This window comes from Anas platyrhynchos, chromosome 7 (genome assembly GCF_047663525.1).
Source record: "Anas platyrhynchos isolate ZD024472 breed Pekin duck chromosome 7, IASCAAS_PekinDuck_T2T, whole genome shotgun sequence".
NCBI lineage: Eukaryota > Metazoa > Chordata > Aves > Anseriformes > Anatidae > Anas > Anas platyrhynchos.
In genome coordinates this window covers 35,387,926-35,413,656 of record NC_092593.1, presented here as the reverse complement: position 1 = coordinate 35,413,656, position 25,731 = coordinate 35,387,926, and the positions used below count along the sequence as shown (strand labels likewise).

The following is a 25,731-nucleotide window of genomic DNA, read 5'->3' as shown; positions in this document are numbered from 1 at the left end:
TGAATTTTTAGTCTTGATAGTAATATATTTGATCTTGAATACAATTCCAGCAAACAGCTTTTATGTACATCTTCATATGTAGTTACCAAGCCTATTTTAAATTATGAGTTAGAAAAGTTTATTTCAAATGATGATCTGGAGTCATCTGCTCAGAACCAAAGTATGCTGAGACCATTTTTTAATTTTTTTTTCTCAACTGTGCAGTCATTTATTTAATCCTATACACGTATTAATTTATACATCCACAGTTTGAAGAAACTCAGTTTCTGTCTTTTTGATACCAAAGTCCCATCAGAAGACAAAATCTGATCTTTTTTTTATTGGAAAATGATCTAGGAATCAGAAGACCTGAGCTTTAGCCTCCCTGGCAGGAAAAGCAGAAAATGGCTTTTTGCTTGTTTTTGTTTTTTTCTAGCAACAGTGTCCAGGGTCAGTAAAATAATACAAAGAGAGTAGGACTTCAAGTTTCTAAAGGTATTTTTCACCTACTTCATTTCATTAAAAATTAACAGGAAAACTAATGTGTCTGGAGTAATTAAAGAAACCAAAATGAATAAATTTTAAGAGGAACCAACAGGAGTAAAGAATGCTACACTGGTGCTGCAGGTAGACACAATGGAAAAAAAATGGTTTTCAAGTGGCATGTGGGAAAGATATTCTATTCTAGATCAATAGTTTAACAAAGAAAGCATGATAGTGGCATCGCTTGGTGTCTGTAACTGCATTATTCCATGCTACAGGTGCAATAAGTACTTAGAAGTCCAAGCCTTCCCTCAAGTGGAAGAAGAAAACCACACACATTGTCAGCCTAAAATGAATCTGCTTAGATTGCATAGCTTACAACTCCCTTCCATAGGGATGAGGATTGACGGAGAGGATGTAGCACACATTTCAAATGTTTATATTTGTTATGTTCTGGGAACTGTCATCACAGCCCCTTGCAACATCGTGGGCTTCTGCAAGAATATGCTTGTTTAATCAAGTTGCTAATGTTGACTGCTAAAGAGCTAAAGCACTTGCTGATTACCAAGTGCTTCCAAGACCATACATTAATCACTAAAAGAAGAGCATAGTCAACAACATATAAGATAGGAAATCTCTTTCAGCACATCTGGTAAACGTTAAGAAACAGTTCAAGCAGTGTGCAAACAACCAAAAACAACCCATAAAGCATAAGGTCAGAAAATCCAAGGTATTATTTAAGCATAAACAGAACCAGCTTTACAACAATCTGTAGCTGGCTAGGGAAACTAAACATTTTGTTAGAAATTACTGTGCTGCCAGTTAATGGCACAAGTAATATTATTGGAGTAGGTATCACGTATGAGAGCTTAAACTTGCCATCCCTCATTAAATGATCCGTAGAGCACAGCAGATCTAGACCACAGCACACAAAGTAACAGCAAACCGCACTGATACAGTCCATAGTGGGGAAAAAAAATCCTTAAGCTACTTCTGCTCTCTTCTAATAGGAGCTGGGGCTTTACAAAGTCATGTATGAAATGATAGTTGATGTGAATTAAGTGTGTAAGATTTATTGCAAAATATAACAGACAATGAAATGTGCTATGAAATGTTCATAACTTCCTTCTTTCATACATGCTTGTTGCTCACATAGTAAAAGACGAAATATTTATCACCAAATCATATCTCCTGCCCTTCCAAGCATCCCGACTTATGGTTCCTTCATCAAACTCAGTCTTGGAAATATTTACGCTGCTTCTTCCTTACAATGAAGATTTTTAACCTATATGTTGTATCTCTATGTACTTACATGCTAGCACAATTGATGGCTTTAATTTAATTGATACAATCTAGTTTAAAGCAGACCTATTTGAATGATGTCTCTTGGTAAAGAACAAAAGTTGATAGTGTTTGGTGGATAAGACTATGTTTCTATATATGATCTGAGAAAGACATTTTCCTAAAGATATTTACTTTTTATTGTTGGGTGCACATCTCATCAAAAAATCACATAGGTTGGAAAGTGACCTAATCCAAACTCCTGATCCAGCAGGATGCATTTCAATGGAGCTGCTGAGGAACATGCCCAGCAAGGTTTTGAATATCTCCAAGGGTATAGATACCTCAGCATGTCTGGGCAAATTATTCCAATATTTATCCAGACAATTTATCTAAGACTATTTTATTGTGGAAGAAAAGTAGGTATTAAGTAGGCTGTTAGTTGGCTCTTACTGCAATTCTAGTAATGAGAAAATTCAAAAAATTTAAATTAATGATTAATATTTCAATATTAGTAATCATCAATAATTAATATATCATTTTGTTGTAGCGTGATATTTAAGCAATATACATATTCATTGTACCAACAGAAATTATCAATAAAACACTACCTAGAGTTTACAAGTAGCTGTTCCATCTTAACTCAATCTTTAATAATGGGTAAGATACTACAGAATTAAAAGAGAAAAGAAACATGAGTGCGTGCTACACACACTACAGGATATTTTTCTTGGTCATTATTAATACATTTCTTTAATTTTTTGCTACATGCATTTACCTAGTTTATTAATTTAAATGAAAGAGAGCCATGCCCATCATAAAAGACTTCAGAGTCTGTTTAATGTAATTAAAAATGCATTTATATTCATAAATAAAACAAATTAGCTTTAATTATAATTAAGGAAAATAGAATATTTTACCAAATTGATTTTAAATGTAGAATATGGGAAAAGTTTATCTCCTTTTATTGAATAATTCAGAAGTGATAAGACATCCATAATTAACAGTTTTAACTGTGGGAGTTACACAAAATATTTATAATTTGTTGTGCTCTCTCTACTAAATAGACTTTAGGAAAATGAAATGACCTTGACTTTTCCTCATGTAAACAAACATCTAATCAATATCAAGGAAGCCTATAGATACTACTGAAAAATTGTCATCACTATCAACATAATTTTACATTGCCCAAATTTTTGAACATCCATTTAAAGATAAATGGTGCACATTCAGGATGGGAAAAGGTTGGCCCAAGGTACACAACTTAAAAGCAGTATGTCTTTTTCTAAGATTTTAGTATAAGTACATAAAGAAGCTCAATTTGTTTCTACAGTTACCTAACAGTGTGTAGAGAGAATAGGCTTTTAAGAATGGGAGAGTCATTAGGCTCAATCTGTAATGCAACTTGCATTTTTAGGGGTCCTGCCTAGACACAAGACACTGTCAATCAGTCATTTAAAAATAGTTCTGTCATCTACAGGAACTAGAACAAACATTAGAAATTTTGACTGTTGAGGAACCGTTAGGTGATCCTTTTTACCTGGATGGTAATTCCTGAGACCCTAATGACTCCTTGAAAGACAGACAAAAGTTTTTAAAAGTCATTCAGAAAGTGGGAGGTGTAAGTAACGATATGCTTGTGACAGAAAGTTTGTAGAAAAAAAAAACAAACACAAAGCAGTGTTCTCAAACCAGATGCTTTCCGTTCAAAACAGAGTTCTTCATCCTTAGCTAGCATGCTTAGATATCTGCAAAGGAGTATTTACAGTCTTTATGCAGCAACAAATAGGTGTGACAAGACACTTGAAGAACTGCAAAGTATTGAGACTGCCATTTGCGCTTTTGTTGTGTCACAATCTTACTGTTACTTCAGTACTGCATTTCTACAGATTTGTGACATGATCACTTTTGTTAATCATAATCACTGCATGGATACTAATAATTATCTAAACACAGATGATTATAAATTTAGAATAGCGTTACATACAGGAGTTATGTTCTTGTACTTACTGGAGATGCATGTACTTGTGTTATTCTTAACTGATTTTCCAAATCCTGAACTTTATTCTTCAGTTCTGTGTTTTCAGTTTCTAATTCTTGAATCTACAAAGCAAGTGGTTATTGCAACAGCTATTGGGATATTCATTCATTTCAACAATATCTATAAACTTGTCCATTTACAATAAGCTTTATCTGAGTTTTGGTAATTTAGAAGTAATGCTTAGCCACTTATCTGATTACAAAAAATAATTAACTCTGAACATGTGATTGTTATTTATTTCAACATTTCATTTCTGTTAGTCACCTCAAAAAGATGGAAGAACAAAATATTGTTTCATGCTTATCAGGTCATTATTTAGTTTTCTTTTAAAGTATCTGTTGAAATTCTGAGAATGAAATGAAATTCTGAGAATGAAAATAATGCTGTCATAGAAAACATTACATAATTACAGCAGAATGTTCCTTTATCTCTTTAGAAATTAGAGTTGAAAACTTACTCTTTTCTGTAAACCTGCTATTTGTTTTCTTGTCTCAACATCTTTTCCTCCGGATTCCAGAAATTTTCTGTAAGCCAAGTCAAACGCTTGACCAATTGTTAAAGTTATCTCTTCCGCCTTCACATAAAACAAATTGAAAGTAGTGCATTAAAAATATTTTTATAATTACTTTCATTTCAGATGATCACAAAATACTTTACACAATGTATCTCATTCAAAGGTTTTGCTTCATCTGTCATGAAATCCACACTGAAAGGAGCATGGCAAAAACCCCTTGGCAAAGTACAGAAAACATGATGAAAGCAACATAAAAATATCCCAGCCTTTTCTCCATCTGCATGACATTCAGTAGAGGTGTGTGAAGATCTCAAGTCTAGAGGAAGGGGAAATTAATGCCTCTCTCTTAACTGGGAAACAAAAATAAAACCACCTTTACAGAGAAAATACAAGAAAATATTTTAAGCAGACTGATTAGAGGAAAAAAAAAACTTAAACAGGACTGCTTTAGAGAATAACTGTTTAAGTTAGTAAAAGAACAGTGTAATGGATACAGAAAGTATGCAGTCCTAGTTATCTTCTTGGTAAGGGGGCTGAGGTGGGATCCTTTGAAATCTGAGGGTCCTAGTGAACAAAGAGTGAAAGAGAAGAAGTACAGTGAGTGGAATATCAGGGCAGAGGGAGGAAAAGGAAGGTTAGCTTGGAAGACAAATATCATCAGTGTGCAGAAACTGTAAGGGCAATTTAAAATCACAGGAATGTGTGTAAAAGAGGCAAGATAGAAATGGGAGGAGGAATGAACAGATGTGTACTGCAATTCTGAACAATGTCTACGTAATAGAATGATATATAATTACATGTCAATTCTATATAAGGGAATATGCAACTCTTTTCTAAAAAATAAAAATAAAAAATTATTTCCCTAGTGTTTTCTTTGTATATCTTAGCTACTGCGGAACAAATAAGAAGGAGAGGCTCTAGATAACAAAAAAAAAACACACACAAAAAAAACCAACCTCTGCAACTAAGCATCTGTTTTTGATGTTGATTCCAGTATTATTATTTTTTTGTTAATTACTTTCTGCCAAGGAAAACACATGACACGTTTCAAATAGACATCATTTTGCTCATTTCCTATCCTGAAGTTTATATACATATATTTTCTGCTATTACACATTACTGAGCAGCTGCCCTGCTTTATCTCAGACATGAGAGAATGTCAGTGGTTGGTGAAACTAATTCTCTGGTAGCGGATCAAGGCACTAAAAACTTGACAGACGTGGCAAGGGGAGGGAGGAAGGACAGAGAGGGGAGACTGCTGTAATAAAAAAATTACAAAAAACTGAGGAAGGGAGGCTGAGGCAGACACATCAGCAGAAGAACCTGTGACAGTATCTCAACCACAGGGTTGCAGTAATCTCTGCAAAACAGCTGTGCAAACAGTTCAAGCTTGGTGGGATGCACTCTGTTCTCTGAGAGTTTTTCACATCATTGGCATAGGATATTGAGCTGGGGAGTAGGGATTGTCCCAGAAAACCATCTTAGACCAAAAAAGAAAAAGACTCTCCTTTAAATTAATGCATCTAATTTACCAGGCACTATATAAGAAAGGTTATATCAAAGAGAACCCAGTGAGCAAGCAGGCAATTTGCCTTTGTTAACCATTCTTGCTTTATCTTAAAAGCAAATGCCATAACTGGCACCCACATTCTTCTAAACAAGAATCTTGCATACTTACACACTTTTCACTGTCAAATACATAGCACAGATGCTTATTTGATTCTGAGTCTTTGCATATAAATGTAAATATCCTCTTGTCAGTTTTATCATCAGCACAAAATGATATCCTATGGAGTTGGCAGTTGTGCTGAACCTCCTGCAAGTAAAAATAAAGATTATTTTCAAGGAAGTGCTTGCATACTTGCTTGGGATACAGAAAATCTCTGTATACGAGAGAGCCTAAGAAATGGACTTAAGAGTATAACAGAAGTTAAACTCATCTTGTCTAACCATTTTTATTGAATGTAAGCAGGAACTTTTTCTAGAAAACTTCTTTTTTATTTTACGTTGCTTTGTGTCCTTGTGCAACATGATCAGGGACTGATTACGTAAAACACTTTGTTCTTTACCCAGATGCAAACCATCTTCAGATTTCATCATCTCCCAGGTTTTGCTAAAATAGTTGTACTAAAATGAGTCATTACCTTTTTACCGTAAGTGCAGAAAACAAAAATAAAATGAATTATCTAGATACATTTATCTAGAATTATCTAGATATATTGAGAAATAAAGTAGAAATCTAAGTAATGGCTTATTTAAGGTGTAATATAAATAGCTTTTAACATTACTATTTGCATATTGTAGACTCTGTGTCTCATTTTCCACGAGAAAGCATGTACAAGCTACTTAAAAAGTTGCAGTTGCAATGTTCTTCAGCTAAGAGAGCTTGATGAGACTGAAATAAAAATAAAAAAAAAATTGTTGTTTTTCTTCAAGTCTCTTCTTGGTATTTTATTTTATTTGGCTTATTACATGGGAAAGCAGTATTTGCTTTAAAGGAAAGTATGCAGTTTAGATGTGAACTATTATCTATGGAAAAAAAAAGTTTCTGTGCAGCACTGGGCTTCCCAGATTGCAATTAACTCATAAACAAAGACATGCCCTCTCTGCACTCAGCATTTTATCCAAAAATGTACCATATGGCCAATCTTTTCCCCTTCTCTTCCCCCTGCCCTAACTGGATTCTCCTTTCTCAATCTTTACAGTTATTCTTCTGTGCATCCTATTTCTCTAGTGTCCCGAAATCTGTCACACAAATTCTTCCCATTATAGTTCTTTAACGGAGTTAATATAATACCACATGCTTGTTTTGGCTCTTTTAGATTCATAGATCAGTGTAACTATTTCATATCATTTAAGGACAGAACTATTAATTTTTTTTAGTTCCCTTTTTTTGAATATTAAATATGGAATGATACATGAGCAGGCCTCCTGTTCCTACCACAATTAATAGTCATCACGTGAGCAACAACCAATATTCCTCTGTAATGATACTAATGTTTCAAAAACACACTAAAAAAATATTGTAGTCAGTGATGATAATATAGAATTCAAGTCATTTCCTAAAGCATCATTAAAACTTGCAAAAAGAAAGAAACCTTGATTCACATTTGCTATTACACATAGCTTTAAGAAAAGAAAGAGGAGAGGTAAAAAGACTGCTCAGAGCTGATAACCACTGGAGTTTGTACTTACAAAGTTGAAATGAGATTAAAATGCTCCTATTCCCCTGAGACCAAATGTCCCACAGCTTTCTGTTAGTCTTTTTTTTTTTTTTTTTTTTTTTTTTTTTCCCTCATTTAAAACTGTTATTTTGAAATGGCTTTTGGCAGAACATGGGGTTTGGTATTCCCTTCTACCATACGACATAAGGAAGATGCAAAAACTGCAATGAAGTTGACATGGATATTTTTATCCTTTGTGCTTATGAATTACTGAATTGTGGTTGTATCACAAGTTTGAAGAGAAAATAGGTTGCAAGTAGATACAGTCCTGAACCAAACCCACTTTTTCTCCAAAGGCAGTACCACTCTCTGAATGGCCATAACTATTCCATGAGTAAAAAGTAGCAACAAACAGTTCATTCTACTCCAAAATTCAACATATGCATAAAAGACTTAAGAACACTCATATGTTACAAATTGCTGACTACGGAATAATTGCTCATTTAGCTAGATCGTATTTATGTCATTCTTCTTTGAAGTCTGTGAGAAGGATGTTTTGCTTAATATGTAACCCTTTCCAAAATACCAGAGCAAACAAACAAATCAAAAGCCCATCAGTGGGATGACACAATGGACCACAACTGCTGAAAAGGCAGGAATTGTTAGATGAAAAGCATACAGTAGCCCTTATGGCCCAAAGCTTACAGAATAATGGGTAACACCTGAAAAACATGCATTCTAGGGAAGGGGGGACACAATAATAAAACCCAAAAATACCAAAAGGGAAGAAAAAAATGAACGAGTTAAAGAAAGTGAGGTGCAATTCCAAAGCAACATCATGAGGAATGAGTCACTGCAAACAAACCATCTCCTCAAATTCACGAAAAACACCTACGTGGAGGCACCTACACCATGGCAACTACTTGGAATGGAATTCACCACATGCATATTAACATACAATTAACACTGCATTTTCATCTTCCTCAGGGTTTAAAAGTCCTGGTGTGGAAGCATTATAAAAATTAAATCCCACATTAGCTCAAGTCTGTATTTCTGAGCATCATGTACCTTCTTGGGAAGATGTTACCTACATGTTGTAAGAGGAAATGGCATTTTAACACAATGTTTTCATCAATGGAATAGCTTTCACTGTAATTGTTTTTAATATATAACAATATAAACATTAAAAGCAGCAAAAGCCATACATAGTTACTGCTTTAGCATCACAGATAAGTATGTCTCTTACCTTTGTTTTTGGATCTAAAATTTTCACTCCATAGATAGAAATTTGTAATTCAACTTTGGGAGTCTTCTGGCCTTCAGATTTCTTGATATGTCTTGCAAACTACAAAAGGAAAGCATTACAGCAATCACATTACTAATAAAATTTATTTATTTATAATTACTTCTCATTTCCTCTTAACTCCTGCAAACTGGGGCTCTTTCCTCTCTTCTTGAACAAGCTCTTACAAACACCACCAACCATTCCCAAAGTCGTATTTGGTCACATGACAGCATTTCTGATTGCATGCTGTAGAATATTCCTATGCTTAGGAAACTATAATTTTAAATTATTTATCTGATTCTCTTGAAAATACTACCTTTAATTTATGCACTTAATTTACAGCATTACATCAGATTACTAGAACAGTAGAAATATGAAAACCTTCAGACAGACAGTTTGTTAACTGCTTGGTTGTTAGTGAGCATTATTATTTTTTCCACATTACACTAATCCTATATGCATTTCCATACAAAATCGTGAAGGGTAAGTATCATTTATTTTAAGAAAATTAATTCTTTTAAACAGGTTCAGTGTGAAACCATTACAGCTGTCAACACAAATATTTAATTTATCATATTCTCAGGATCTATTTGCTAACAGTTCACTAGATGATGGCTAGACATTTCCTACAACTGGGTCATAAATCCTATTTAATATATTTTCCATCCTTTTATAAATCCTTTTTTAACAGCTGGGTCTGACTTGCCTTTCCTTCATGAACACTGTGTACAAAATAAACAAAGAGCCTAAAATTTGCTACTCCTGTCAAAGGAAGTGTCATGAACTTAGGTAACTTTCTCAACAAAGATATGGTGCTGCTTTGCACTTTGCTCTGTTACCAGCCTTTTTCCTCTCCAGTCTTTGACAGCTGGGAATGTTCCTTTCAAATGCATAAAAAAGGACAATAACTCACTGAGAGCCAGAGGAGCTGGAGTCTCTGCTTGGCACCTATATGAACACACTTGAAGTTGTATCATGCTTACAAGTTAGTTAAAAACAAACCAAAAGAACTACAAAAAAAAAAAAAAAAAAAAAGCCCACCACAGTGAAAACCCCACACCACTCTCAGAAGTGACCCTTAAATCTTACTAGCCATTTTGTATTTCAACAGCTGGGATTGCTACAGTCACTGACCAAATATTTCATGAAGGTTTGTACATGATGACTTCCTAGAGAAAACCAGCTGTTCAAAAGTTCAGCAAAGCTGAACTAAGTTTTTGTTCTGCCTGTCTTCAGTGTCATGCATACAGCTCTTGCAATTTATACGTCCTTTTACTCCTACTTGTCTTCAAGCACATCTCTCACATATTTAAAGTACACTTCTAATACAGTCTAATAACAATCCCATAATCTTTATTTTACTTAAGGTGGGTCATCAAATATTAAGTTTTTATTTTAAAAATATAGGTTTAATTGAAGAAATGAAACACAGGTTTAAAGGCATTTTGGCTATCAGTATTTTTTGACTTTTTAGGAAACTTCAAAGTTGCTGTAGGCAAAATATTTTTCTTTAATAAAAATTAATCCAGCCCCTCCTTCCCCAGAGACTTAAATGTTATACTACCAGTTAAACCTGTTTGATTTTTATGCCTCTGCTTTAAAAATATGTGATAGGCCAACAAAAGTTTTATTAGCATAGACTTTTTTTAAAAAAAAATGAATATAAAATTAAATCATCTTTCAGATCATTTTCAAACCTTTGTATTTTATTTTATTTTAGCTTTCCTTTCTGATTCGTGGTTTGATTATAAACTTTTATGGGGTAAAACTTCAAGGACACACATGCTGCCTTTTAACAGTACAACTGGGCTCTGTGCTTGGCTCACTCTGATACATGTAAAACTGAATGACCACAAAACATACGCATCACCTGGAAAGCCTGGGCATTTCAATTCCCAATGCACATCATATTGCACAAAACCATACCCACCCCATAAATAATAATCCTGGAGCATGCAATGACTTGGAACAGCCTTGAACCTGAATGAACGCTAGCTTCCTGGTCCCATTCATTTTAAGGTATGTGTGCACAAGTATTTCTGTGCAGTAGTTAACAAGAAGGATAAATAATATTTAATTTTACTGAGTTAAAGCAATAGTGCATGTTAAGAATGTTGATGAAAGGCTTGGGTTTCCAACTTTAATAATTTCATCAAGGACCTGAACAGCTACAACATGAAAACATTTTTAAATAAGTGAATCTGAGTAACTTACACAAGTTTTAGAGCAGCTGGCCAAAGCTTGCTCCAAGTAGTCAAGAAGTCTTATAACACTGAGGAAGTTCCAGAAGATGATTCCTGCCAATACTAAATAAGGGTCAACAAACTGACCCTACCATGTCTCTGCTCCCAAAAGGTATATGTAAAGTTCAAGAACTGAAGAACGTAAGCAAAATGAAATTAATGATGACCAAAAAGCTTTTTTAAATTAAAAAAAAAAAAAAAAAAAAAAGCAGCTTGTCAAAATAGACAAGGTATTTGACTAAGTTTTGCATGCCATTATATTTAGGAAATGAAGCAATACAAAGAAAGTATTAGTGAAGTTAGTCTCCAGATGCAGTTATAAACAGGAAATTGTCATTGGGCAGATATGTTTCTAATGTATTCCAGCAGGGTTTATTTCTTAAGCATGTCAGTATTGAAAAATGACCAGGAAGAAAATAATTACTAATAAAATCCGCTGGCTGAAAAATAAAATTAAAAAAAAGATGAAAAAAGATGAAAAAATGAGACAAAAAGTTACTAATGATCTATAGTGAAATCTCAAATCATTACAGAGCAAGTTTGCAGAATCTAGTGGCAAATAATGTAAAGAATACATTGCCAGTATGCAAACAAGCCACCTCTGGTGCAATAACAACTTTTGCAATCATACATTTGGGAACAAAATTTCTTTCTTTATAGATTAACCTACAAAGAAAGAATTAAGTAAGTCTTGGTGTCACAGTGGGCTTTCCATAAGCTGTAGACTCTTCTCATGATGCAATGATCAGGAAGAATAATGCAATCCTTGGATATTTTGAATCAATCTTTAAGAAGACCACAGAGGATGCAATGTATCAGCTGCTTGTGAAACCACAACTCAAATTCTACATTCTGAAGTTTTCAAATTCAGAGGAATGTTGACCAAATGGAGAAAACTTACTAAATATTTGCACAAGTTAGCAGAGGGCCGGAAAGGCACTTTATAAGCAGCTCTATCAGCTACAGAAGTGGTGCAAATCAAAAACAAGTTAATCATGGAAGACATAAGGAAAAGAATCTCTTCACCATGGATATCCAAGAGAGATGAACAAGCTTTTAAATCAAAGGTTTACTGAGATCAAGTGACTGAAAAGTACATGTCCATCTGTACAACTGATAGTTACAATCTGTAGCTATTGTAGCTATCTTCTTAATGCTTTTCCTGCCCACTCCCTGATCTATGGTAATAACAGGTACCATACAGATACAGACAAGTAATTTTATTTGTATCTGACCTCTTCAGAATGCCTGGTTCAGCCACCTCCCAAACTTGCATAGGTTTTGACCAGCAGACCTGAACCCATACACAGGTATCTGCCACTTGACTATTTTCTCCTCTCCCTATTACTTCTACGTGTTCATTCTTGCTAACATGGACTCTCAGGGGCCTCTGGACACAAGAGTTTTACACTCCTAATTTTGTCCTTTCAGCACATGCTGCAAACGAAGTAATATTTGTAGCTCACACAGTAACAACATTATTTAAGAGTGTAAAAATCTGTAGCCTCCCATTGGCATAAAAGTGGACAATGATACAAAATTATAATGAATCATAGCATGGCTTGGGACGAGATACAACGGTCCAAATTCTTAAGCAGTTAGCTTATACATATACTGTTCTCTGGCAAGACACCCAAATTTGGCCCAATCATAGTATGAGCAGCTCAGTAGAATGTGATAGTTTTTATTTAACTGCTTTAGAATTAACATTGTATTTTAATAAAGTTTAAAATAATTTAATTCCCTTTAAAGGGAAGCAAGACATACAAATCAATCCATTTTCTATGGCATCATTTTGCTTTTAAATGAAAGAAAAAACTTCCACATGTCTTATATTTTATTAAAATAGCAGGGAAAATAAAATTTTCATATTATTATTAAAATATATTTGAAATACTTATGGCATTAAGCATTAGTAAACTGCAATCAGAAGGCCAATTAGAAACAACATGAGGAAAATAAACATTTCAAAATCAGACAGGAGCTTCAGTTAAAAAAAAAAAAGCAGTTAAAAACTTTTCTGCCAAAATCAATTTTAACTTATGCATATCAAATGATCTTGAGGTCTCTTCTAACCTAGAAATTCTGTGATTCTGTGATTCTTTTGGTGATTAAGAAGAACCATGAAATGTCAAAGGTGGAAGTTTCTGTGATTTGGGTGCTAATCTTCAGCTGAGGCTACAAAGGTTCGATTCCTTCATTTTACACAGACTTCCAGTGTGTCAGACACCACACGTGCCACTTCACATAAACATCTTTAAAGGTGTCTGTTGGGGGGTAACATAGTTATCTAAGCTGAAAGACAGCTTTCTACCAAGCTTTGAGATGATTTTCCTCTACTTTTTCATAACAACTTTCACTATAAAGAGATGTCTGGTGAAAACAGTCACCATTTCTTCTAGGTCATATTATGGTCCAAGCTCTCATGCACATCTTCACAGAATCACAGAATCACAGAATTGTCTAGGTTGGAAGAGACCTCAAGATCATCGAGTCCAACCTCTGACCTAACACTAACATATCTTTATCAATAACACAAGGCAGCAGGTTTGCAGATGACACCAAGCTTATGTGGATCTAATGAAATTATGATATTTCAGGTGGCTTCAAAGTGCTTAGTGCCACTTACATAATCTCTTTTCATTCATAATCACTGAGCAGGAAGGTGGGTAAAAGAATAGCCATAATTGAAACAAGAACAGCCCAAAACACAAGTGTTTACTTCCAGCTTTTCCCTAACCCTGCTCCATAGTACTTTCTTACTAGGGGTCTGGTTATGCTGCCCTTTCCATCTGTTGTGCTGATATTGCAATCTCTTCTCACCTCTGGCAACCCTTCAACTTTATGACAAGGTCCAAATTCATTTCTGCAGACTAATTGAAACATTATGTCCCTCCTTAATTAAAATAACGTATCATTTTACTTTATTTTATCAAGTGTGATTTGACATTTACACATTTGACTAACAGACTTATTCTGATCCAACAGTATTTATTTCATTTTACAGATTTAAATAGAAAACCGAAAGGAAAAAATTGTTTGTAATAAATTGTGAGAGCAATCCCCCCTATCTTAGAAATTAAAAAGCACACTTGAAAGTTACTAGTGTACAAATTTATTCTTTGTCCTGCAGTACTGCCCCAAGTTTGAAAATACAAGTGAAAATCCTGACTAAATGAAAACTTTGGACAACATTCCAGAAAAATTAAATAGAGATACTTGAAGCAACTGTAGATTCAAAATTGCAACTGAACCAGAAAAATTAGCAAGTATTTATATAGTAGTAGTTACATTTGCGATTAAAAAAGTAGAAAGAAGCATCAAGAAAATGTAATTTTTTCCAAGTGATTTTATTTTACTGCAGAACATGAGCTCCACCTGCTGGTGAAAGCAAGTTCAAGGAGTTGCACGCTAGTTTTGCACAAAACTTTATTTTGGCAAGTGAAAAATTCTTTGTGTTGTATGAGTGGAAAGCTTTTGATTTAAAGTAGTAAAGAGTTTCATTACAAATGTATTTGCTCCTATAGTTTGATGACATGATGAAAAAATAGCTTACAGTGACAGTATTCAAAAGGCTGTTAATGCAATGTGCTCCAGTTGTAAAAATAGCTCCATGTGTTGTCATATTTTTTTTACTGCTAGCTATTAATTTTCATCAAAAAACTGTGATTAACAAAACTGTGATTAAAAAAAAATCTGTATATAATCAAAAATACAACACCAGAAGCTACATACTTTAAAATATATATATAGCAACTCTCTCACTCCAAAACACACTAAGAACTTTTCCTTTCAATATAAGGCATTAGCTTTCAAGCTGTTTTTCTTTTTTAAAAATAAAACAAAACAAACAAAAAACATAAAAAACTAACATTCTCAAAAATAAGAGATTTGTGTTAATAATAACACTTAGTATCTCTACGCTTCTCTTCAAAGAATTCAATACAGAACATAAATCAACATTTTATGTTGTAAGTATTCAATAGCTTGAGGATTGCTTCAAACATAATCTGTTTTTATTTGCTCTCTGAAATTCTGTTCCAATATTTTTCATTTGTTTCCAGAAATTGTCTTTAATTACTTCGAGATTTCTAATCAGCTTGAAATTATGAGATTCCATGCAATATTTGTCAACTAAGCTCCGAAATTCCAAGTCTGAAGAAGACATTGCCACTCTGTCAGCAGTGATGCTGACACACATCTCCGAGGTGGTTTATTTAGGTAACACACATAAAAAGTTAAGACAGCTATTTATATACTCCACCAGCAGAATAAGAATATACTAAAAATTCTTCCTTGAAAATTTTCATGCTAGGCTGCCAAATGTTTTTGCCTAAGAAAGGAACAATAGTTCAGGACCTTCATGCATGTCAGAGAACAGGTGGTTGAAATCCTGGTTTCAGAGCAAAGTATTTTAAGGGACCAAATCTTATAATCCAACATACCAAAAACCTGTAGTGTTCAGGAAATGCCCAGGGTATTGTGGATCCACCAGTGAACTGTCTTGATAGACAGGGACACTCAGCAGACGCTTTACTTTACGAGGAGTCTAAGATAACATCTTAAAAATGAAATTGAAGCTTCCCCATGCCAGACTATTATACTAACATGATTTTTGCACTGAGCTATCTTTGTTCTGCATAGTGTTATAGAATAAATGGAAAGCATCCAACACAACAGCTTTCACTTCACTATTACCTGTAAACTGTGTAAGGTACGTACAAAACCATACACTGTTTCTGCTTGCAGTATGCTGCTTCTGTTAAAAAAAGGATATCTACATATACTTACACTTGAAAACATCTAGGCGTTAATGTCTGACAACTTGCAATACAGTACATCTTTTTGGCATAAAAGACTAAGAATTGACTAAGCTAGTCTTTAAAGGCAGCTGTACTCTTTTTAGTAGAGCAAAATGACAGTGACGAACTGTTTCAATACAACTGAACATAATTACTATGCAGTTGTGTAAAGAAAGCTTATTCAAGGGAACCCTCAATCTTACAAGTTGAAATACACAAAGTGTGGTTCATGCCCTTACTCCCTTGCCTCCCCCTCTCCTTTCCCCCTCCCCCCTTTTTTTGTAATCATAGTAATAACATAGAATCAAGATTTTCCATATAGACTCCCTAATTTTCCATACATTTCAGAAAGGCTCTTGTTTAAGTGAACACTGAAAATCCTAGAAGTAGTCATGTAAAGTACAATAACAGGCAGAACAATTTTTACAGCTAAATAATAAACCAATGCTCCAGTAGCATATTTAGCAGCTCAGCACAAACCAGCACAATTCAACTGTGAGGTGACTTAACAAACAAATCAAATCAGCATTTCCCACCACAATTCATAGCGTTTGGAGAGCTTTAAAGATATTGGCTGTCACTAACAGTAAAGTCAAAGCTGTATCTGATAATATGGATACAACAGGGAAATGTCTACGTGGCAGTGAAAAGACAAGTAAAAGTAACTGCTTCCAGAACTCATTAATTTATCTGGAAACACCTGCAAAGTGTCTTATCTGTGTGAATAGCTTAAGAATACATTCTATTTGTCTTTCATTACAAAGGTTCCTTACCTTTAACTTTCTAACTGCATCTCTGACAACTTCTGTGCCTTTGGGCTGCTCTACCTCCGTGCTGCCAAGAAACTGAAAACAGTGCAATTGTGAGAAATAAGATAGGCCTGACTCAAGTAAATATACTTCTCAAATATTCCCAAATAATATTTTGGAAAGACAATCATTTCAATAGTTATTAACATATCTGTACATAGCTATTTATAATCAAGAGAGCAACAAGAATTAAATTATAGTCAGACAAACAAGAGTTATTAAAAGCAACTTTTAAAACCATTTTATATATCTTGATCCTACAACAAGTCTTGAATTACAGGTTAAGTACCTTCTTCCATTGGGTAACTATCATCCTGGTAATCTCTCTTTTAGAAAATAATGAAAACATGCAAAAACAGGGATATAACATAATTCCCATTGATCAAAATGGACAATGATTTGGACTAGGTAACTAAAAATTACATACCATGGTACAAGACAAACTAAAAAGGGCTGATTCTAGTCTTACAGCTGCTTGGTACGGTAATTTCATAGATTTAAAGGAAACAGGTCCTAACATACATTAAGGCTCAGAATCAAAGAATTTTTAATACAGGTTACATTTTTGTTTTTTAGGGGAAACCAAACATACACCTGTCAATACACAAATCATGATATTGCTACAGGATCTTACCATTCCTTATTTGTACTGAAATTCCTTTATGTCCTTCTGTGAAGTTTTGCTTGTTTCTACTAAACTTTATGAACACTGAGATAATCCAGCTCAAACTGCATTTGTTTGTGTAATAATTATGGATTGCCTACTTGATTTCAACACTGAGGTACACTTGATTTAGTCACAGCAGGTACCTGTAATATGCCAACATAATGCTAGCAAGAAAAGATGAATACCCTCTTTTCCCTGAAGTATACAAGTTTCTGCGTGACATGATACAGAAAGGTTTTATAACTTTTAATTCTTAGCAATTTCAAAAGCAACTTGAGTTTGTCAAGCTACAGATGCTTTCAATACTAACTCAAAAGGGTTTTTTTTGTTGGTGGTGGTTTTTTTTGTTTGTTTGTTTGTTTGTTTTTAACTTTACTGACAGCCTATATGCTCAAACTGTACAGTGGCAAAGAAACTTTGCAGCTCTACCAATATTAAGTCTTATTATAAATTTGCTACTGACAGAAATGTGTTGTGTCACCTTGAATACAACAGGGTGTAGATCAAAACACAGTGATATAGGCTCATCTGCTGTCAATGCTCCCTGATATTGTAACTTTCTAGTTAGGAGACCAAAATTTTCCAATAACAAAGCAGAAATCTCCATTATTGATTTGTTGTCTTTCATGTAACAACTCCAAGCACTTTAGTTAAGGGATGTGTTCTTCCCTGGAAGAGTGAAAGCTTCAGAAGATGTATATAGAATAAAAAATGATACCTGAATTATGGATACTACACGTGACATACAGACATGCATATTTATACACCACACACTTGGCACAACATGAGGCAAAAGTGTAATTGCTGTAGGTTTTGTGACAAGGCAGGGCTGAGGCATTCCTATGTTATATATGCAGTGCAGGAATCCTGCATAAACAGAGGAAATAACAGCTGCAGATGTGGACAATGCTCAGATGAACAGCAAGCAGAGGTCCCTGCTGTGTGCAGTGAGGTGGAAGAGCGTACTTCAGCTTCCTCCTCTTTGGACAGTTTTGAAACTGGCAGCTCCAGGGGCTCCATCAGTGTGAGCAGAGTGATACTCCTCAGTATGCACTGTGATTGTGTCGAGTGCCCTTCTAGATGTCCTGGGGTAGCTGCCTCGCCTGCAGCCCCTTCCCTCATTTCTGATCATGAAGGGGAGGGGGCACTCTATGTCTAAGTCCAGAGAGAAACTGCTGAAAGCGCAGGTTGAAATGACTGATAAACCCCCCAAAAGTACATACGAATTGCATTTGCTAAATATGTTATGAAAGAAATCACCAAGACTTGAAGTATATGGAAACATCATGAGCATTATATCAATATTTATGGACCATAATGTCACTAGCCCAGATTCTCCCAATCATTCGCAATGCCCTACCTTCCAGATGAACATTCGTTCTGACGTTAAACATTGCTACTGAAATTTTTAATACACTCAGCAATTTGAACTTAGAATTCCAGCTTGCATTTTACAAACGGTTCAGCATAGGGAAATACAGCAAGATGCATTTAATCTATAAATAGAAAGGAGATTTGTAGAATTACTGTCAATATCACTCGGAGGTGATGAGACCATACATTCTATGGGTTATATGGTTTGCACGTGATACATATTTGTATGCCTGTTAACTGCAGTTCTACTTTTTATTCTGAATTTTAGTCAAAACTGCTTACATTTCAATGTCTGACCTCCATAAGCTTTTTTTTTTTTTTTCCAGATATGGTAATCAAGAGGAAAACAAGAGCAACTATTCTGAACATCTGTATTAATTGGACTGATTTATTTTGGGGCAAAATATTAGCAGAATTTCAAATCAAAGCTACTTATTTTCTAATTACAATAAAGTATAACTATACAATATCAGCTTAACATATAGCTAGCATTAACTAGAGGCTCTTTACTGCATGCTGTTTCATCTGCTTTGCACATTTTCTATGTCATCTGCCACACCACTGCATTTTTTTCATATTCCTATTCCATTTTTCAATTCCTACGGCATTACTCACAGTAGTTAAGCAAATGCATAAACTGAGACTTTAGATGACAAGCTCAACAGCATGAAGGCCACTGTGTTTGCATAATCCCAAACATAACTGATGCTCTGTCACCTCTGGGACTTCAAAAATAATGAATAACTAATTCATCATCCTCATAAATCTGGGAGATGGCTATTTCCTTACTGTCTTTTCAGCAGATTTTTATCACTGAATCTCACACAAACACACAGAGAGAACAAAAATATGTTATATCTAGAATCCAGTACAGTTGTGGCATTGCAAGTATAAATGTTCATAGTGGAAGAGGTTCTAGAAGAGAAACTTCAAATCAAAGATGATTAATATTCGACTCCTGTTTTCAAGATGAGGGTCCTTTCAGAAGCAGGTTTGTAGAAAGATGGGTACTTGTTAAGTCACTGATTGCTTTGGTCCCTTCAGGTTCTGTCCCACAGCTGGCTCTGCAGAGCCATCTGACAAGGAACACCACCACCATGAAACATAACTATTCCTGAAAGTCAAGCTATTACTACTCCTACACTTAATATAATTGCTGAGTAGAGAAAATAATGTAGCACTTCTCCTTCAAATCATTCAGTATTAACCCTAAATGCAATTTAATAAGTACATTAATTTCTTAATCATTAATTAACATTAAATACCTAATACAGGTTAAAATATTTACATGTGATTGTGTTAGAAATGTTTACTCTTCGCAAGTAGTAAAAGACTTCTTCTTCAAGTTGGTGCACTCTGTGCATAATAAGCCAATTCAAACAAAAAGGCTCAGTAAGTTAGTCAGATGTGCCACCAGACCCATCTCTGTAAATATTTATGTATTATTAAGTTTAGCGTTAATGAGGTGTTTTACCAGAATCAAACCAAGTTCCATTTGAATTATTTAAGAAGTTTAAAGCTCATGACATCTAATGCTCTTTATAAACATATAGCAGACTGGGGCATATTAATTTCCAAATTACTATTCATTTTTCATTGCAGTCTGCCATTCTTCCAAACACATTCCCTACAAAACTGAAAAAAGTCTAAGTTTGCAATACTTATTCTGCTCTCACTTGCAGCTGGTTATAGTCAGAAGTAACTTCTATGACATCAACAGATCTTATCAGTCAAAACGTTTAACAGATTTTTTTTTAATTTAAAATATATAAAGGCTTGTTTTTCCCTTATTGATGCTTGCTATTAAGAAAGTGAGCTTCTGAGCAGCCACACACAAGACAAACACCTCAGATCAAATTCATTATAATCCAGTATTAGCAGAGGACCAGATGTGCTTGCTCCACATACAAAGATTTGCAAAATAGTGCAGCTGTGGAGAATTACTGGGATCTCTTTCATCTTATTAGAATCAACAGAAGTTTTATCATTGACACTAACTGGAAGAATAATTCTGCCCTGCAATGGCCAGGAGGGTTGTCTTATACAGCAAACTAGTAAACAGACCCCTTGTGGGTAATCAACTCCATGCAGGAAGGAAGAGTTGAATGAAAATTTTACTCTATATTTAACTTAAGCAAGACACATTTTGGTTCAATTCCACCGTGAAATTATTAAAAATGCTTTTTAAGTTGTACTTTGGTTGGAGAAATTATTAAAATAATAGCCATTAATAAGGTCAGGTGAGTTAACACTTTTTTTTTTTTTCCTTGCCATTCACATGACACTCTCCAGTAATTCTTCCCCATCAGCTTAGATTTTGTCTCTCAAAATTACACTCATTTCAACATTTTCACACACAAAGTCTATCCAGGTGCTTTTCTTCCAAAATTACAGGGAATTAAAACAAAACAAAACCACATCCACCCTTAGGAAAAACAAGTTTTACTGGAGTCAAAAGCATCATTAAAGAAAATATTGATTAAGAAATAGTTTTAGGTACATTTTTGAATATGTATAAAGACTTCCACTTTTCCAGTAGAGAGCAGTGTGGGATATATTAGTAATAAAACATTTGTTTTCTTTTGCCATCCCGTTTCACGTAAAAACAAACAAAGAAGCCCTACAGTCTTTCATAGCGACACATTTCTTTATGACCACGAAAACCTTGAATGTGAAGAAATTTTCTCTTACACAAATTTATATGCCATTAAACAAAAAAAAGTACTTACTGAATTAATACCGTAAAGAAAGGGAGAATAAGTAATGCAAACTACTGGATACCTGCTGCAAACATTTGACAAATTAACTTCACTGCAGAATTTGATGGAATGCTTATTTACTGATTAAAGGAAAGCAAATATATCCACATTCTAATAGCAGCAGAATGACAGTACACAATAAAGAACCAGGATGAAAGAGCTGGGAGACCAGTTCTTAATCTATACAGAAAATGTACAAACAATGTCTAAGCTGTTATTCATACCCTAAGATATGAACAATTTTTGTTCAGACTTGCATACATGCATCTTCTCTATCAAACAGAAGTACGTGGACTACAAAAATGCCCATCTCTTCCAATTTTGGGTTCCTTCTCTTCCCACTCCCTGCATTCAAGTTGTCCCCCTGTAACAGTTTCCTTAGTTCTCTGCCGGTTAGAGTCTTTGCCAGGGTACAGAAATGTTTGCATTTTCCCCTTTGGGTATCTGCACGTCTCTAGCACACTTTAAAAACAACTATCTGTCCCAGACGTGACTGCTGCTCAGATGAGATCAGAAATCAAATGGACCACATGAGAGTATGGAGAGAAATGTGCCACAGACATGAGCACATTTATCGAATAACCCCTGCTCATCTGACATGTAACATTAGGCATAAATACTGACTCTGATAGAGGAAAAACATTTTAGGCATTTTTCTGAGAGAGTATTCAGGTACTATTTGCAAAAAAAAGACATGACTGCATGACTAGAAATATATAGAAAAAATAAATGTCTTTTAATGAAAAACAAATATTACCGGGTATTTCATCTGTCCATAGGATTAAACCAAAAGAGTGATACAATATATAGGTGAAAATGTTTAACGCAAACAATTATAGCAAATAAATATAAATAAAAACATTGATAAAATACTAAAATGTTGACAAAAAAATACATCATCAGAGAAACAAGCCTAAAATGATTAGATAACCTTTAACTACAAAATCTTTGGGACATAGTGATGTAAAACATGCCATGCTTCATTTTAAGCAACCAGCAAGTCCTGATGGTTAATTTTCTCCTATTTTCTAGTAGCGTAATAACTAAAAACTCTTTCCTAACTAATGTGTGAGTAATCATCTCAGTCTTTAAATTTGATGCAATGTACAAATAATAAAGATAATTTTATAACTACAGCTTAACATGCCTTTGAACAGCTGATGGACATATATAATACAGACATTTATTGGAGCTGTTCTTGCCAGGAACCTGTATGTTGGAAGCAGAAATATCTAGAGATATTCTGTTAAGGATGTGCGAGGAACTGAGGATATTAGGCAGTCCTAATCTTGCCTACACCTGTCTTCTGACCCATGGATAGTTCTAATGAGAAATTACATCTCTTCTCACTGAGAAGAGACTTAAAGCCTGGTCCAAGTAAGCTAAATCCAAGTAAGCTTGGTGTAAATTTAAAGGCAAAAACTAACTGCACCAGGTTAGATTCCTCAAGTGTCACTGCATTTTAATCCACAGCCACAAGAAGAGGCAAACACAACAGGAGTGGAAATTCTATATTAATATAACCAGTGTTTTTGCAAGCAGAACTTCAGGAGAACAACGGAAACACTTTGTAAAAGATGAAAGCTTCTCCAAGGAGTCAGCGTGGTAATCTGCTAGGAAAGCTATCAACAGGGATATATTTGAAACCAAGTCAGACTGCAACACCGTACCAGAGATGTTCTCTGCATAAAAACATCTCATCCTAAAGGTAAAGGAATGTTAAGATACAGCTGGTACCTCCACACAGAAGATAAAAGCAGGCTGGAACACAGAAAGAAAGCAAAAAAGGTAAAAAGCTTATCTTGTCAGGACTGTCACTGTAGAAAATAACAGCCATACAAGAAAAAACATTCCCTATTTTTTCAGTCCATCAATCTCTACAGAGTGCTTCAAAAGCGTGTATCAAACTATATCATGCCTGAAGAGCTGTCAGGCTGAATCTGAAGCTTATAACGGAGCCGAGGGGCTGAGGAGGGCTGCACACTGCACTCCCCTGGCACACCCCATCATCAGCTTCCCAGATTTTCGCCAGAGGCAAAGTGAGAATAAATACAGCTTCAGGCAGATTTACTTCCTCCTCAAACTGGAAGAGGAAAAAGCAGTTCTTTACCTCTGCTCTGCAGACCTGTTCGGTGCAGTGAAGGATTCACTGCTGGTCCAAGTGAGCTCTACATTAGTACCCAGCAGGAGCACACGGGCAGCAGCAGGGTCATATGAATAGCCCTGATGGATACTCCAGGTTTGAGCAAAGAAGTGCAAGCTCAAGTAATTTTTAGGAAATGTATAAAAAGCTGTTGCTACGTGGGAAAAGAGCTTAAAAGGGAAGATTTTAAACATGCACAAATGATTGCATTGAAGGTCTGCTTTTCTTTTAAGCACATTTCCCATAGCTGGTATATTAACAAAACAATATAAAAATCAAAGAGAATATTTGCCATGAAAGGAAAAAGGGAAGGGACAAAAGGGAAGGGGAAGATGGTAGAGTGAGCAAATTTATCTCTGGAAGAAAATCATTTCTTATCATATATTTCCTGGTTGTGATTGGGACATGCCTTCTCCACGTGTGCCACACTGTCATTACATTTCACATGTAAAAATCCTTTGCACAGAGACTGGATAAAATGAAGAAGGTAAAAACAAAAACAAACAAAAACCAAAATACTCCCAAACTTAGTTTGGGAATAGTTGGGATATACTCTGTGTCTCCAGTTTTGGTCTTTACACATCAGAACAAATCTGATTTGATTTTTTTTTTTTTCTAAAAGGATCCGTTCACTCATTTTATTGCAACAGGGGATGTTGGTGGATAATCCAAAGGCACCAACTTCAAGCCATAATAGCTCCTGTGCTTCAGTACAGAAACTATGAGCACTTTACACAGACATTCATCTAATGTCCTTGAAAACAATGACATCACATTTGTATCTTCATATTCTCCATTATTATTCATCAGCTCTGCAGAACCTCCTGCGGAGTGTCATTGCTACCTCCTGGATGTTTTAGGATAACTAATAAGAAAAAAAACACCAGCAGAGCATATCATTGACTACTGCGATCCGGCTTAACCCCTTTATGGTCTTTCTGAGTCGCTCCTGACTTGCCTAGAAAATAACTGAGCCATCCCTGACTAGAGACACTCAATAACTCCAGCTCCTGCAATCCTCCATTGTTACTGTCATACATGTATAAGTTCACATTTCATTTAATCTCTGACCTTGAAGAACTAAAAGAACTAGCAACTCTGAATTCACTGTCAAAAAAATATAGCATCTCTTTCTTCATGTAAGAGTTATCATTACTGAACAAACATTCAGTGATGGTATTATTCAAGCAGACTTTAATTCTGTTCATATGGTTGCACAGGAAAGGGTACTTGAACACTCACAGGAATTTTTCTTTGAAGGTACCACATATCCAGACAGGGAAAAAGAGAACTGACAAACTTGGCATTTCCTTCAGAAAGGTATATTCTGAACATGAAGCCTCTGATACTTGGTCACCAAAGACATAAAATACTGCTGAAATGCCTCAATTCTGAAGTATTCTTGACTGGATTATTGCCAGTGCAAAAATATTTACATAAACCTTTTTATCATTACTAGAAAACTACCTTGACTGAAGAGTCTACCTAAAAATAATTCATATTCAGTATTTCCAACTTCAAATATTCAGCCTAATAAGAGAATAGGCAGATTTTCAGCTTTACAAGCCCGTGATTTACAAGCCCATGATTCAGCTTTTTCAGTATTTTAAACTTTCAAATATTCAGCCTAATGAGAGAAAAGGCAGATTTTCAGCTTTACAAGCCTCTGACTGGACAGTAGACTTAGTTCTGCACCACAGAAATTGGATTTGACTGAAGTGTCATTTCTTTATGGAAGTTGGACTAAGCCATCAAAATTTAATGAAATGCTCTTTTTTTTTTTTCCCCCAATACAACAGAGATTTTAAAATATCTTAATATAAGGAAGTTGACGTCTCGTTTGCATTTTTTTCATAAAGGAGACTCCAACTCCAGTGATTTATGTGAATTAACAGTAAGACACAACTTCAGCAACTCTTATATTCCACTCTTATGTACTGGCGTAGTACAAATATTTCTGTTTACAGATCCCTTTGCAAAGATATCCAACATACCGCTAGAAACCTAAGAATGCAGAAACCACCTTCCTCTAACCCCCACTTAATCACTGCAGATGCTAACCAGCAACACTGGAAAGCCTAATGGGAACTACACTGCACCACAGGGTGAAAAAATATTTTCATTGCTACTACTTGCAAAAAAAGACTAGTCTGTAACTGAAGTTACAGTTCATTTTCTTTAGTATTC

At 34.9% G+C, this 25,731-nt stretch overlaps 1 protein-coding gene across 5 annotated transcripts in view; it reads right to left on the bottom strand.

Annotated features, from left to right (window-relative positions):
• GULP1 (GULP PTB domain containing engulfment adaptor 1) overlaps positions 1-25,731 on the bottom strand; it is a 148,951-nt gene that overhangs the window by 23,896 nt on the left and 99,324 nt on the right. For 4 of the 5 annotated variants that reach the window (XM_072041297.1, XM_038181942.2, XM_038181948.2 and 1 more), the window contains 5 exons: positions 16,566-16,637; positions 8,709-8,807; positions 5,977-6,114; positions 4,242-4,358; positions 3,754-3,846 (listed from right to left, as the gene is read on the bottom strand). In XM_072041297.1, coding sequence (XP_071897398.1) covers positions 3,754-3,846; positions 4,242-4,358; positions 5,977-6,114; positions 8,709-8,807; positions 16,566-16,637 — 519 coding nt within the window. The remainder of the gene's footprint in view (positions 1-3,753; positions 3,847-4,241; positions 4,359-5,976; positions 6,115-8,708; positions 8,808-16,565; positions 16,638-25,731) is intronic. The other variant, XM_038181946.2, reaches the window with a different exon arrangement.